General features: G+C 38.6%; 1 protein-coding gene across 1 annotated transcript in view; it reads right to left on the bottom strand.

Moving 5' to 3' along the window:
- megf11 (multiple EGF-like-domains 11) overlaps positions 1-16,621 on the bottom strand; it is a 208,907-nt gene that overhangs the window by 156,052 nt on the left and 36,234 nt on the right. The window contains exons 2-5 of the mRNA XM_088340142.1: positions 11,637-11,766; positions 7,054-7,168; positions 5,503-5,604; positions 1,289-1,389 (exon numbers count right to left, since the gene is read on the bottom strand). Of these exons, the coding sequence (XP_088196268.1) occupies positions 1,289-1,389; positions 5,503-5,604; positions 7,054-7,160 (310 nt within the window). The 5' untranslated portion in view covers positions 7,161-7,168; positions 11,637-11,766. The remainder of the gene's footprint in view (positions 1-1,288; positions 1,390-5,502; positions 5,605-7,053; positions 7,169-11,636; positions 11,767-16,621) is intronic.

The following is a 16,621-nucleotide window of genomic DNA, read 5'->3' as shown; positions in this document are numbered from 1 at the left end:
GCAGGTGCCCTGCCCATCCCTTAGAACGCGTCCAAACATCCCACTATCCTTTTACAACATCTCTCCACTCCTTCCTATCACCAACAAGAGCTCAAGCCGCCATTATATTTAGACCTCTTTTCTGCAGTGCACTCATAAAACTATCCATCCATGTCAATCGCGGCCTTCCTCTTGGTCTCCTTCCATTTACTTCTGCTCTGTAGATCCTCTTCAACATTCGCTCCTCATCCATCCTCTCTATGTGTCCAAACCAACCCAGTACTCTCTTATCCACACGCTTGCTCAGTTCCACAACTACTCCAGTTCTGTCTCTCACAATTTCATTTCTCAATCCATCCAATCTTGTCACTCCTAACATACTCCTCAAACACTTCATCTCGAAAAAATTTAATTTCCTTCTCAAATCTGCGTTCAGGCTCCAAGTCTCTGCACCATACAACACAGTCGGCACAATCACATTCTCAACATCCATACTCATACTCTTGTTGCTCATAACTCTTCAGAGCACCTAAAACCTTGCTTCCTTGATTCACTCTGTGTAATACCTCGTACTCCATTCCACCAACTCGCACTCCATTCCACCAACTGCAGCCACATCACAACCCAAGTACCTAAAGCTTTCAACTTCTTCCAGCACCTGTCCATGCAACCTTATTTCTAACGCCATGCCCACTCATCACGTAAACACTTCATCACCTTACTCTTCCCAACATTGACACATAATTTACGCTTACCACATACTCTTCCAAACTCCTTTACCAACCTTCATAATGTTTCCTCAGAATCAGCCACAAGCGCTGTGTCATCCGCAAACAACAACTGACTTACCTGCCACACCGTTCCATTGTTATCGATCAAAAACAGGGCCTTTAAAAATCATCAAATATTTTTTCACCTTAAAAACTTAAAACGACTACAAATTTAAAAAAATCATGATTTCACTTCCTTAGCTTAACTTCCATAATGCATTGTAACAAAATGTCTAGTTTCTATGATTTTCTGGATGTGCTGTACTGTATGTAAAGAAAATAGGAGAAAAAGGACTGAAATTTTACTTGGAGAATTATACTGAAAAGGATGTTATAAAGTGATATTTTATTACAAGCAGTGTTAAGAATTAACTTATCATTGTGGGATATAATAATTCATAGCTGTCGTTCACAAGAACAAAAAAAGGAACAGACAAGATACAATATCACCAAGAACTGGCCTCCATCTAAATTAACTTCTAGAAATGGGGACGGAAGCACTGGAAAAAAAAAAAAAAGAATTGAAAAGAGATACTCACGAACACACAAGTCTCCACTCTCATAGTAACCGGGGCAGCACTGCGAGCGGCGCCTATACATGGTCCTGACTGCCCGCCGGTAAGCCGTCTTATAGCTGATCCTGAAGAAACGGGACAAAGAGAGATGGAAAAATGGCATGAACAATCCCGAGGGACAGGAAGACAAGGATATGTTAGGCTTTGATTGGTTGTCAAAGTAGAAAGGAGTCATAAAAAGTCAAAAGTCAGTAAAGTAGAAAGTCTCTCTGAAGCCATGGATTGCACAGTAGCAAAGTAGAAAATCATAACTTGAAAAATAAAGAAATATATAAAATAAAAATATATACTACCCAATTGAATGAAAAGAACAAGATAATTATCATCAATCGGCATTTTCATTCAATTACTTAGGATCCGAAAATCACCAGAACATGGTTCTAAATGTACCTTTTGGTCCCAAAACAGGTCTTACATTAAGTTTTATAGGTTGCCAATTGTAGAAGTAAAAGGCTATTTTATCCATCAAGAAGGAACTCTTTTTGCGGCCTTTTTTTCTTGTATCTGTCAGGACAAGAACAGAAACAGGACCCACGCGCGTAGCGTTTCTCACAAGTTTTATTAGAAGAAAGGGAAAGGGTTGCGCCCACAATCCGAGGATTGCTGGACGCGGGAAGCACGTCGCTCTGAACGCGGAAGTGGGACTTCCGTGGCGAACGATGGCAGTGTCAAGAATGGAAAAAAACGGGTCAGTAGCTGGGATAGAAGAGCAAAAACGTGGTCGGGATCAGAAACAAGTTGAGAGCCAGGAGAGGAAAGGAGACGTGGTCGAGATCAAAAACGGATTGTTCTTCGGGGCAGTAGAACAGATGTGGTGGGGATCAAAACAGGTCGTAATTCGGGACGGGAGAGCAGACGTGGTCAATATCAAAACAGATCGTAGCGGGAGACAAGGAGACAAACAGGAGCAAAAAAACAAGACCGGCGAAAAAGGGCTTGTCGTGTAAAAACAGAGATTCGCAGAGGGACCGACAAAAGGGGACTGACAGGACAGAGTTTAAATACTGACAGGGAGCCAATCTGTCAAAAAGGTGGAGCTGGCGTCACATGGGCGGGGCCAATTGGGCGCCATGGCAACCGTGACTGTATCATTTTTTTATCTGAACAGTCGACAACGGGTGGAAACATTTGTTATCCTGGAGAGGGATGGTCGCCACCCGGCTGTACTTGCCCAAGACACACCCCAGGAAATGGTGCGCCTACGACCCTAGTGTTTAACTCATCTACCCGCCACTATTCAAAAGATGAACAGAGCAAGAAATATCCTAATTTAAAAGCATTAGGAAGTGTGTCTTTCCAATGTGCACAGGGATGTTTTGCCAATAAAGGACTGATTAGAGTGAGCAACAGTCCCTCTGAAAAACTCAATTCTGGCACAAACATCTTGGGAAACCTAAAACAGTTTATGTCCTGATGTGAGACACCAAATTGAATGTCTGTGCCTGGTAGTGTAAAATAATTGTGTGTGAGAGCAACTTTTAAACTGGAACCACCTGCAGTTTAAAACAACTTTCTATAAAGAATCTTCTGAAGGACACACTAATATGTTATAATGGAAATCAAATAAAAAAATCAACAAACAACAAAAAAGCATTGAACATAAAAGTACACATAATACTTAATGTTTCAAAAATACAGTGTAAATTCTTGTAAACCAAAGCCAATGATAAATCTCTTTTAAAGTTCTTAAAAAAAAAAACAATGATCTCCATATAGCTAATCAGTCTTTTTTATTTCTTAACTTTTCTTTGAAATTTAGGTTATGTACAAATCGTGCCAGTATTGTCAAGGTTGCCTGGGCGCCCTATTTAAGCTCAGTGCTCTCACTCTTCCTTTGTCAGTCCGTCAACGAACCTCTGCCCCGCAAGACGTGGGTTCTGACTTGGTCCTGTTTCCTGCTGGTATTCCCTGTGCGGTGTTGTTCCTGTTTATTTTATCCCGTTTAATATCAGTTTCCAGTTTCGTTCCTGTCTATTTTTGTCCTGTTTATTATTCTCTCCAGTTTTTGTTCCCGTCTAGTTTGTCCTGTTTAATTTTGATATGCTGTTTCGATATCAATCCTGTCCGTCCCGGCCTGCCCGGTATCGACCCCATCCGTACGATATCTGCTCGGGCAATTGGTATCGATCTCGTTGGTCTCTGACTTCCTGTCTTTCCACGCCAGGCCGCTACTTCACGTGCATGACTCCCCATTTCCCGTAAAGCTTGCGTGAGAAACGTCACGCATTTGGGTCCTGATCCTGTTCCGGTTCATGATAAGTATTCATTACTTTTTCTCCCTTTGCTAAGAGCTAAGTAGCGGAAAACTAAGGTTTTAAGTTTGATAAATCCTTCTTTTTTTTTGCAAAAGAAAATAAATTTTCAGGGTCAAACATTCACTGATACTTATCATTTTTACACCTTGGCCCACATAAATGGACCACAGCAGTTTATCACTTGTACTTGGAGTGCAATTACAAAACTGGTATTTTGGGATGTTTTTTTTTTGTTTTTGGTGGTTCTGCACAGACCACAGATTATTGCAAACTACAGACTATTATTACACCATCCCCTGATCTAAAACCTACATTAGGGCAAGGAAAAACTCAAACACCTCAACCTGAGGAAAATAAAGAAACCTTGAGAAGGGGCCGCACATGAGGTCATCCCCCTTCCAGGATGACAAGGCTGCAACGGATTTTGAGATAACAAATAAATTGTTATTAATCCCAGCTCCAATAGATTAAAAACATACTATGTACTACTAAATATATATGAAATATAAACATACTTAGTTGTATTCATAATTGTTATAGAGTTATTGAAAATGATCTATGAACCACTGAACCTCTAATGCCCCCGATAAGCAGGTAGGCTCCTTGCAGATCGATATGTGAGTGTGTGTGTGTGAATTGGTAAATCTGAAGCACATTGTGAAGCGCTTTGGGAGGTCTTCAGTAACTTGAAAAGCGCTGTATAAATAGATGCAGACCATTTGGCATTTATTTATTAGAGCAGGGTTCTCTAATGTTATTCAGGCTCAGAGCTACTTTTCTTTTTACTAATTATCGCAAATATCACACAGTTTGATATGCATTCCTAAAATGACTTATTATGTTACTATTGTTTTGTTACTTCTCATTATAATGTTACCAACTGTTTAATTATTGGAAGTAGGGTTGAATCAGGGGTGTCAAACTAATTTTACCTAAGGGGCCACAAGGTAGAAAAAGCACTTTTACAAGAGCGGGACCTTTATAGTAGAGGGAAAGAGAAAGAGTGAAAGAGAGAATAATAGAGAGAAAGAGGGAGAAAAGGAGAGACAGAAAGAGAGAGGGGGAGATAGGGGGGAAAGAGAGAGCAAGAGAGAAAGAGAGAAAGAAATTTGGGGGTAAGAGAGAGAGATTTCCCCATTTTCCTTTTATTTCTCATTTATTTCTTTTTCCGCTTTTTACTCTTTTCATTCTTTTTTAACATTTCACCTGTTCTCTTTTTTTTACTTCTTTATTTATTTCTATGCAAAACAATGGGCAAATATGAGTGAAATAGTGCAGCTTGATCACTTTGAATGTCAAACACAGTGTTTGTAGTGTTCTGATTTGTTTTTACACACACTACTAAATAAAGTGACATCTAGCGTTAAGGTATTACACACTGCCCTTTTAATTTAACTCATCAGTTCTCATGAAAATTGGAATGTAACAAAAATAGTACACAAACACTCATTTATGTACAAACAATTTAAATGATGGATTTAATGATTTAAAATCATCTTTTTGATATTTCTTTCCGGGACTTCTTTTTCAAGTAAATTACATTAAATGTTCTCTGGTTGATAAATGGTAGTCAGCAAATAGTGTTTTGGCTTTGGCAACATTGTGTGGACATATTACAAAAATTCAGGCCATTGCAGCTTCTTTTCTTTTGCGTAGCCGATATGTTTGACACCATAGGGTTAAACAGACTCAGTTAACCAATAAAATATCATTTTACTAGCTTGAGCTATTTCCAGAACAGGTCCGCGGGAACCTTAGTTGTCATAAAGGGGCACCCTGGTGCCGGCTGGCACTACGTTGGAGACCCCTATATTAAAGGTTGGAAGATTCTCGACAAAGCTAAGACATTCACTGATTTTATAGAAAGAGAAATCTGAAAGCAACTAAACATGAGGAGAGATGTGAAACCATTTCCAGGCATACCTGTGCCTTGTGCACTTGAACCAGTTGAGTATATCTGTGCATCTGGTGTAGTAGATCTGGTCAAAAGGGTGAGCATAAGTCTCTTGAACTGTGACGACGTAGCTAAAAAGAGCAAAATGTACGGACATTAGTTGAATCAGGACAAAAACACCTTGCATCTTTGCCGGAAAGCAAAAGCACGCAACGTGTGCACATCTGCAATAAAGTGGTGTAATAAGGACCTTTTTGGTGACTCATAGTGTTAATGAATCTGGCACAGGAAGCAGGTGGTTATTGGCGGACCACAAAGCCATGAGCAAAAACCTCTAATGCGATTCATATCGAAGCCAACAAGGTGGAACCACAATCCCAAGTAGCCTCACCTTGGTCAGCCAATAATCCTGGCAATATATCTTCACGTTTTTTACCTTCTCCTAGCGAAGACAGAAATTATTCCGTCTTATTTCTCATAAGTGACACCACCCGGTGCAGCTAATAATTATTCCGGCTCTGTGGCTGTTGTGATTGATTGGGATGAGAGTAGCCTGATCAATTTGCCTGCGTATTTCATTTGATGCTGCAACTCCTCTCATCCCTCAGCGCGTCGCGACTCCTGCTGCACCAAATCGATACTGTCGTAATGGCCCTGAATGGATCGGAGACTTTGGTAAAGAGAACTCGTTTCACTAGGGATGCCGCAGCTTCAACGGTCTGGAGCTGCTGATACTGAGACCCCTCGCTACCTCCCGCTTCAGTTATTGATGGTTCACTCCTCGAATTTTGAATTGAATTGTCTTTGTTGTCATTGATATCGTTGTTTCGTGCATTGTGTTCTGATAGAAAGCAGACAGCGGGGACAGATTAGGGGTGGTTGGGTGGATGTGACTGTGACTGTGTGTGCAACTGTTAGAGGCTAGTGTATGCTATCAGTCAAACAGCGGGCAATCGCTGCCTTCCAAAACACACTGGGAAGCATAGTGACTGCTAGCTTTTAGTAGTTTGTTACATTGAAAAGAAATTCCTCGATTAAATCGGACTCTGAGGAAAATCAGAAGAGCGGAAAGAAATGATGAACACCAAAAGGTGCTCCGTGAATGATTATCAGAATCGAGAAACAACTGAAGTGGCGTCAGGGAGAAGGTAAAATTGGTGCTGCAAGTCCGGCCTCCTGCTATGGCTATGTACCAACCCTTACAAGCTAGCCCCGCAACGCCAGATCCATTATCCATGGAACGGATGACATGGAGCTACAACTCATGGAAAACTGCTTCATTCGGGACTCTTGTGTTTTAATCATTGTGGAGACTTGGCTCAATTCACCCGATCCTAGCGCACCAGCTAGCCAGCCGCTCTCCAAATTGCTTTCTTACACTTGAAAGGGGAAGCTCCCCAATTTTCTTTAGATTATTTATAATGACAATAAAAGTCAAGTCAAGTTTATTTGGTGGCTTTTATGAAGGAGTGACGCTACTTTGCGAATTTTCACATTTCACAGTGGGTTCGGGTCCCTATTAACTGCAAAAACTGAAGGATCTCTATATTCTTTTCTAGTAAAAGAGGAGGCGTACTGACCTTTCCCAGTGGCTGCAGACATTGGGTTCGTCGGGGTTAAGAGTCATCACGTCAAATGTCAAACACAAAACGAGGGGCAGGCCAGACAGAGCAACAATGGACCCCATGGTTTGATCTGAAATCACAAGAAAGTCACACAGTGATCGGTTCCAGTCAACGAGCATCATAGAGTGAACACTTTAATTTCCTTTGACATCGTTTCAATCAAAAAAGAGAATAGGTGAAGCACATGGACTTCTTATAAACCTTAAGATTTTATTTTTAATTGAATGGTAGTTAGTGAAATAAATGATTCATGGATGTGGTCGTTATTTCAGTCCTAAATAAATCAATGTTTAAGTATACATGCAAAATATGCGCCCTTCAAAAGATTTCACTTCAATGTTGTTCCTTTTTTCAATGTATTCATAAAAGACCCGCTATATCAACCATTAACTTATAATTATCTATTACGTTTATAATGGTTTTTTCCCCTCAACTCAATAACTGGTAAATTTTATGCTGCATTAAAAAATGCATAGAGCTACTAGAAATACAATTACAAAACAATACATGAATAGTGAAAAAAAGGTAAACACAAAAAGAGTAAAACAAAGATCCATTCGGACTCAAAAAATGGGAAGTGAAACATTCAGTAGGAGGTACCGGTAATTGTAAGAAAATACTTTTTCACCCAAATTACAGTAAATGTTGCTCATTTTTAACTATTACTTTTTCCACTTTAGGAAATATTTTACTCATAAAATAATAAATTAAATTCTAGATTATGAGATATGGTATATCAAATTTAATTTTAACTTATGTTTGCCGTATTTAAAAGCAAAATATTGTTTTGCCAAAAGTATTAAAAAGTTATGTTTACAGTACAAAAAAAGAGCTGGGCTTTTTATCCTTTGAGGAGACCTTCAACCCTGACAGTGACAGAGATGGTAATTTGTTGAGAGGTGTAGCTCATTCCATTAGACGTACATGTAAGGGGAGATAACGTGAGATGAGAATGGGGTGACAGTGACAAATTTCTTTGGTCAGCGGCGCTTATTCAAGCAAATGGGGGCTACGTTATAAGGATGACCATGCTTGCTATTAGAGTTAAAACACGAAACCAATGGAGAGTATGACTGCTTTAGAATGATATCACATTTGGAATAAAAACAACCTCTAACACTTACTGTAACGATTAGACTCAATATCTGAAAAGCAAAATGTAACACAATCATGCAATTTTAAACAGTTTCGCTTTACGTGCTTCATATTAATTGAGGTCAACTGTATCCAATAACATCAGCGTCCACAAGTTCTTCTAATCTTCTGCATTGATTGCCGCATGTAGTTCACTCACAAGTGAGGCAAAATCAATCAGAGCTTCACTTGTTCGAAGTAGGAGTACATCCGTGCAGGAAAGGGGTTAGTGTCATGTTCATTTCCTCAACAGGATGATTAATCAAGGTGCGCATCCGTTTCAGGGGACAGCCGCTTTCATATTTCGCCTCGTCCACTGAAATAATTGAGTTAAGCGCCAGAGGGGCACCACTTGATTGACAACGTTTTTACTGCTCCAGTGATGAGGCCACTCACTCACCATGGCCTGTTCTGGACGAGTGGACCGGCACGACACCTGTCATCTTCTATTTGGCTGACCTAACAAGTGGTTGGAGGCCAAAAGCTGTTATATAAAGTGTCAGTGTCCTGAACGTCTTTTGCAGATGCCTTTCCAGTGGAGTGGAGCAAATCTCTGTTTGGTGGAGTGAAACTTCTTGGTAACAGTTTGGGTGTAGCAGATTTAGAAATTGCACTGCCGTTTTTGTAAAGGATAAGATAAAAGAGTGGATGTCACTCAATTTCTTGCGTCTTAACTCTGAAAAGACCAAAATGTTAGTTATTGGTCCATCTAAATGCCGCGACTTATTCTCTAAAACTGCTGTGAACATTGACAAATGACACATCACACAGAGTGACTCACTTAAAAATTTAGGTGTCACATTCGACCCCGATCTGTCCTTTCAAACACACGTGAAGAAAATTACTAGAACCGCTTTCTTCCATCTTCGTAACATTGCTAAAATTCGTCCTATACTGTCTCAATCGGATGCGGAGATTATAATTCACGCGTTTGTTACCTCCCGTCTCGATTACTGTAAGGCACTACTGTCCGGTCTTCCGATGACCAGACTCAAGAGTCTTCAGCTGGTACAAAATGCCGCAGCGAGGCTTTTAACTAGGACAAAAAAGTCCGATCACATCACCCCAATTTTGGCTAACCTGCATTGGCTCTCTGTTAGCCTAAGATGTGATTTCAAGGGTCTTAATATTATACAAAATCATACATGGACTTTCCCCTCATATCTTTCAGATCTGATTTCCCCCTATGTTCCGGCCCGAAGCCTTCGTTCTGAGAGCGCCGGTCTTCTGGTGATCCCAAGAGCCAAGAAGTGTTCCGCTGGTTCGAGAGCGTTCTCCATCCGGGCACCGGTGTTATGGAATGCTATTCCCCCCTGAGATCCGATCTGCAACCTCAGTGGAAATGTTTAAATCTAAGCTTAAAACTCACTTCTACTCTATAGCATATGAATAACCTAAACTGCTCATGTATAATAACCTGTGAAGCCCTTTGAGACTCTTTGTGATTAAGGGCTATACAAATAAAAATGACTTGACTTGACTATTAATGTATTTATATACCTTTTTTTCAACCGTTTACTTTTCAATTGTGAAGTAACCATTTCTTTTATCAATTTTGTTATCTATTCATTTAAATACTTAAATAATTTAAATATGGATTTAAAAATATATGAAGATCCTTTGAAAGTCACAAAAGAAAAAAAAACGTAACATCATTGCCACAAGACTCCTCTATGCTTTTAAATTGCTCTTTGAGGACACAGTCTTTGACATGAGAAAGTAAAAAAAGAGTTGTTGGAGTCCAAACAAAATATTGAAGGAAACAATGTATATTTGTTGGTTTAAGATCAGGTAATTGTGTAATTATAATCATGTGCAGTCCTTTGAGACATTTTTTTGATTAAGGCCTATACAAATAAATGTGACTTGACTTGATTTATGAGGAACTTTGAGATTTTGAAAAAAGACTCGATTCAAACCCAAAATGTCAACACTTTGCTGCAGCAATTTTAATCACTTGTGTTTTGCACCGCACTATTCGTGTTGGTCACGTCATTAAAAAAAATAACAATCCAATTTACTGTCCGTCCAATGCTGACAATATCAAGTTTGCATTCCTAGTTGGAATATTTCCAAGGACGTTCCAATTAATTTTTAGAGAGACTACAGACAGAGGCACTGTGCCTGATGCTATTGTTTGTCAAACAATGGCAGTTTTCTATGGAAAGCGCTGAATTTAATGGTCCTTAAAATATATTTTTTTGTTTTAATGTAAAAACCAAAAAGGTGTTTTCGACCATTTCTTATTTATTTTTATGGCTAATATGTCTACCTCATGTTAGTAAGCGTTTTAGGTTCGAATCCTTGGTTTGGCCTTCTTGTGTGGGGATCAAAATTTTGCTCCAGGCATGAATGGGTTTTCTATGGTAACCCAGACCTCATCCTTCATTTCAAATAATGTTTCTGTGGGTTTAAATACCATCACGTATAAATGGATGAATGATAAAATGGATGAACACATGGATAAGTCAAAAAAACAGCCATTTTCAGCCATTGTTAAAAAAAATGAAAGATCTACAACTGCAAAATTCAAAAATACAAAAAGGATGACAGATTGAGGGCAAAGGCTTTATGAGACACATCTTCCAGATAACTTTTTTTTATCAATCATTTGAACTCATTATTTTTTCTTATGTCAAAACAAAAGTCCACTTATAAAAGATCACATATTTCAAATCCTGATACAAAGTTTTTAAGGGCTTTTTGTTATGTACATTTTGAAAGTTGATTCAAACGAAAATGAGTACAAATTAATTATGATATTATTGTTAAAAATCCATCCATCCATTTTCTGTACCACTTATCCTCACTAAAGTCACGAGGTTGCTGGAGCCGATTCCGGCGGTCTTCAGGCAGTGGGCAGATGAAACCTTGAAATGGTTGCCAGCCAGTTGCAGTATTGGTAAAATATAATGAAATTTGAAATAGAAATATTAAGTTTAAATTGTAAAATGTTTCTAATAAAAATAAATTAAAATAAAATAAAATAGTTTCAGTTTTACTTAAAGTAAAACAATAAGAATAAGTTGTATTTGTTATTTTTTTCTATTAACTTGTTTTGTATTTTTATCTATTCATTCTGTCAAATGTAGGCCATGTAAGAAAAAATTGAAAAAGAACTTGTGCAATGTGTATTTGGAATACATAGTGTGGATAGACCCCTCCAAGTCAATATTTGCATTAGTGTGTCGCAAAATTTTGTTCTAGAAAAGTATGGATGTGGATGACGCTTCGGCAACTGATGTTCAGGTTGATTTGTCATGTGCTATGCTATCCAACTTTGGCACAGGTTGACACTGTCCAAAGGTGCTGATTACAAGCTTCATGCAAAGTGTTTGGATCTCTTGAAGATGCAGACATTAACACATGAGCTAAAAGCGAGAGACTTGTGACCTAGCACTTACCTAATCGTACCCCTTTTGGGGAAGCTGAGGAGCGAAAAAGGGTGACGGGGAAGAGGGAGGGAGAGCACCGTCGCCTCTGTGTTATGTTTTGATGCACACACTCTGGGAGAAGTGATGACAGGTCACAGATCTGTTGGCAAGAAGAAAACTAATGAGCTTATGATGACACACACAAGAGACACACACATGGCACGCTCTCTGGCTTGTACATTTGTTACAGGAGCGAGAATCTCCACCGGGGTATATTTCCCATAAACTGCTCTTAAAAGGCCAATTTATCCGGAGCAGTCTCCACATCCAATCACAGTTTTGATTTCATTTTACTATGTGCCTTGTACCTTGTTTTCACTGCTTTGCAAAAGAAATAAAAGGCTGCATTAAATCAAGAGGGGCAGGCACAATAATCTCTGTTCACACTTCAAACGCTAGTGCGCATAACGCTCGTCCGCTGTGTGACCAAATAATCGGCTCTCATTAGCAAAGCCTCCATTGGGCGGGAACGTACACGCCACATTTATGTGTTTGTCGTCACATTTAAACGCACTCCTCCTAATGATTCCGCTGTCAGGTCAAAGGGGACTTTGAAGATTCTTCAAAAAAACAATATGACTGCTTTGTCTGTTGGCCTGCTGAATAATTCATTGAATTTCTTTTGCCAGAAAGAGACACTCCATTGCCCTCCCTAATAAGCTCATTTAACATATCTTTGTCTCGCAGACGACCAGCCTACAAAGGAAAGTCCTCGCTTTAAACACGATATGCCTTACATTTTCATAATCCATTCGATTTAACACTCCAGGTTGAAAAAAAGACAATTGGCATATAGTTAATGTAGATGATTGTATCGCTAAGATGTGCTTTTCATATTACAGCAATAGAAAAGATTCAGTGACCAATACATTTTGCCAAACTATAACAATAACAAGCCTTTCGTTGTGTCCAATTTTATAGGTCATAACAGGTTCCTTTTTTTTTTTTTTTTTTTTTTCAATGGCAGCGAATGATCAATATTGTATTCAGGATGTTGGTTCCATGTGTAAATACATATATTTAAGAAAATTGATAAACAAATACATTTGATTTAATGTACAGCAATCCCTCCCTACAGAGGGCCTGTACTTGCCTCCACCAGTCTGTACTTGCCTAAGACACACCACAGGAAATGGTGCCCCTTTGACCCTAGTTGTTAAGGATACAACCAACCAACCAACCATGCAAACAATCCCTCCCTATAACGCAGTTTCCTTTTCAACGTTTCGCTACTTCACATATTTGTATCAAGCATTGTGTCCTGCATTCTGATTGGCTAAAACGTCTCACTGCTTATTGTTTTTTGACGGTATAGCAATCATATGTTAAAGAAAAAAGCCATAATAAAATATTTTAGTTGTTAAATGCTTGAGTAAATTCCCCGAACAATACGAATACAATTGTATAATAATTGTTATGAAAAAAAAAAGACTGAAATAAGGGTTTTATTTCACGGATTTTGCCTAATACGGGTTCATTTTAAAAACTTTAAACCCGTGATAGACAAGGAACGGAGAGATTTTACTACATGCGATGGCGACATAAACTGATAATTGACAACAAATTGTTGTTAAAGCAATCCCAAATACAGTGTTTAGATGATCAATACACATTAGAATTGTCTTTATAGTCGCTGATTTCAACTTAATAGATGTACATTTTTCCAATGAAATTAGACGTGGCACTCCAGAAAAACATGTTATAAAATACTTAAAAGAGAAAAAAATAAGATGAAAAAGAGTATATGTATATAGGCAATATTTACAAGGTATTGCTGGCCTAAGTTGTAAGTGCGTCAAAAATAATAAAGCAAAGCAAATAGTGCAGTGAAATCTAGCAGCAACATTAAAAAAAATAATAATAAGATACATTTTTAACACAACACATATTTACTTTGAAGATTTATCATTATCCTGCTTCTTTTTCTTGCCTTTAGGTTGAATTAACAAAATGGAATTGACAACGGGACATCAATTGTGGATACGTAAAGCCCTTTAAGACCCTTCCGTGATCTATGGCGATACAAATAAATGAGACTTGACTCACTTGAATGAAACATTATTTCTGACCTAGTGAAAAAAGCATTCACTTTCTTACCCATTTTCTGACATAAGGTATTGGGTTCAAAACTGAAAAATAATTCAATTATTTGTTTGCTATCAATTTAGAATAGAATAATGTCCCGTTTCTCATTAAAGGCATGGAAACTCATTGATAAATTTACCAATTTGACTTTTTGCTAATTAAAGTAATCATTAGCTACCGCCTAATTCGGTGACTAAAGTGGTTGTGTCACAGCATTAAAAATGTTATTTTAATTTTTAAATAATCACAGTATTTTCTGCCATCCATACATGAAACAATGACAGTAATCATAGGAGACTTCTTTAAGTTTGCAAAACAATTGAATATTGAAAGCTGACACACCCACGCATGCACACTTTGGACTGTCCACCAGCCACCAGTGCAAATATGCTACAAAAATGGCAGGTTAAGACATTATTATATCCCTGCATGGACATGGAGGTTTTTACCAAATGGCCACATGTAGGATTTAGATCAGGGGATAGTGTAGTAATAGTCTGTAGTCTGCAATAGTCAGTGGTCTATGCAGCCCTTTGAGACTTCTTGAGATTAAGGACTATACAAATAAACATGACTTTACATGACTTGACTAGACTATCCTCTCTGTAAAAAAATGACCATTATTAGTGAGGCATTAGAAATAATCCCAATTTACAACTGAAGCAAACATTTTAATTAATGTGAGTCCAAAATGGTCTGTGTATGTTTTGTAAAATGTTATTTTACTTTTGTAAGGACGAATATTTATTTTCCTCCCGTCAACCTTCATAGACAGTTTTCTTGTGTTTACACCCCAAGAGATTCTATTATGCAAGATTTTTGTCTACCATTTCTCAACACTTTTATCTCAGATGATGAAACCTACAAAATGTTTGCGGATCTGATCAAAGTGGTGAAAGAAGACGTTTTTTAAGTGCAAAGTACAACAAGTGTTGCAGGAAATAGTCAGAACTACAAATGACCTACCCAGTCGCAGTTTTAGGCACAGGCAAAGCGGGAAAGTGCCCAGGGCGGAATTTTTGCTATGACACATAGGGGGCGGCATAAGAACTTCCAAATTATCTAATCTCATCTCATTGGCTGCACCGCTTATCCTCAGTAGGGTCGCGGGGTGCTGGAGCCCATCCCAGCAATCATCGGGCAGTGGGCAGGGGACACCCTGAACTGGTTGCCAGCCAATCGCTGGGCACACAGGGACAGACAACTCGCTCGCTCAATCACACCTAGGGACAATTTGGACCGGCCAATCCACCTGAAATGCATGTCTTTGGAATGTGGGAAGAAACTGGAGTGCCCGGAGGAAACCCACGCAAGCACGGGAAGAACATACAAACTCCGCACAGGAAGTCCGGTAGCTGGATTTGAACCCACAAAGGAGGTTCCCGAGACCTTACAACTGTGCCGCACACGCGCTAACCACTGTGCCGCACACGCGCTAACCACTGCGCCGCCGTGCTGCCCACTTCCCAATTATTATTTATTATTTTAAATTATTGTTCTCGTCACATTTCTTTATTTATATTTGCAATTTTTATGTAGATAGTGTATTTATGTTTTTCATTTAATCAATTGTGCAATTCAAAAATATATATGCCTCTTTTATTGATAAGCTTGGGGGGGTCGCCACAAAGTTATTTGAGGTCGATGGCGGAAGTTGAAATAACGGTCGATCAAGTGTTTCGAACAGGATGCCTTGGTAAAATCAACAAGTAGTTGGCCGAAGCTGTAAATTAAATTGGTGCCTTATACCATAATAAAAAATGTTTGAAAAAAAAAGAAAATGCTAGCAGCAGGGTTACTTGTAAATTTAACAAGCCCTCTATTAAATGGTAAATGGTCTGTATTTATATAACGCTTTTCAGATCTCAGGATTCAGGAAATCGTAACACTATCTGACAAAGCCCCCAAACAGACACATTAAGATTTTGAGTGATATATTATTGAACATATAATTTATTATTTTCAAAATTATTATTTTTTTAATTTTAGCAAACCATATAAAAGTTGAGATAAGCATACTGCAAAAAAAAAAAAAACGTGGCAGATAACATTGCAACTGTGTTTATTCATATTTGACAAAAGTTTTAACCTGTTTTTTTTACCTAAAATAAAAAACGTATTACCGTATTTTCCGCACTATAAGGCGCACGTAAAAGCCTTTATTTTTTTCAAAAGCTGACCATGCGCCTTATAATACAGTGCGCCTTATTTATGGATCAACATTAAGTTTTCCAACTAACTTGCAGCCGCCGACTAGATTTTCCCCCGAACGCCAAGTAGTACGCGGTGTATGCTGGGATTTATTTACCGGCGTTTCATTGGCTAACCAATGTGTCAATCATCATTTGAATCGATCACTACTGGCTAAAGTTATTCGGAGGTCAAGGGGCGGATCCTTTTTTATCATTTACAGGCTGGCATTGGCTTAAACAGCAAAGCAAAGGCTGCAATTCGCCGAAAAAGATGTGTCAATCATCAATTGAATCAATCACTATTGGCTAAAGTTATTCGGAGGTCAAGAGGCGGATCCTTTTTATCATTTACAGGCTGGCATTGGCTTAAACGGCAAAACAAAGCCGGCAATTGGCCGAAAAAGATCAATGCGTATAGCACGTGGCTGACGGCACACAGAAAGCATTTTTTTCTATTCTGTATTTGTAAACATTTTATTCTCCTGGATTTACTGCACTCACGGATATAAGAGGACATTGGCTGCACATTATTATGAACACAACGACTTCAGTGAGCTACTCCGGGTTTTATATTGTCCCTGTATCTTGTTTCAGACTGAACTCGATGTTTCTGTGATAAGCGGTGCAGATAATGGATGGAATGGCGTGTCTATTTTTAAATTCAACTCAATTCCAAGT

This window comes from Urocampus carinirostris, chromosome 7 (assembly GCF_059441175.1).
Source record: "Urocampus carinirostris isolate Australia breed hairy pipefish chromosome 7, RoL_Ucar_1.0, whole genome shotgun sequence".
NCBI classification, from domain to species: domain Eukaryota; kingdom Metazoa; phylum Chordata; class Actinopteri; order Syngnathiformes; family Syngnathidae; genus Urocampus; species Urocampus carinirostris.
This window is presented reverse-complemented; position numbering and strand designations above follow the sequence as displayed.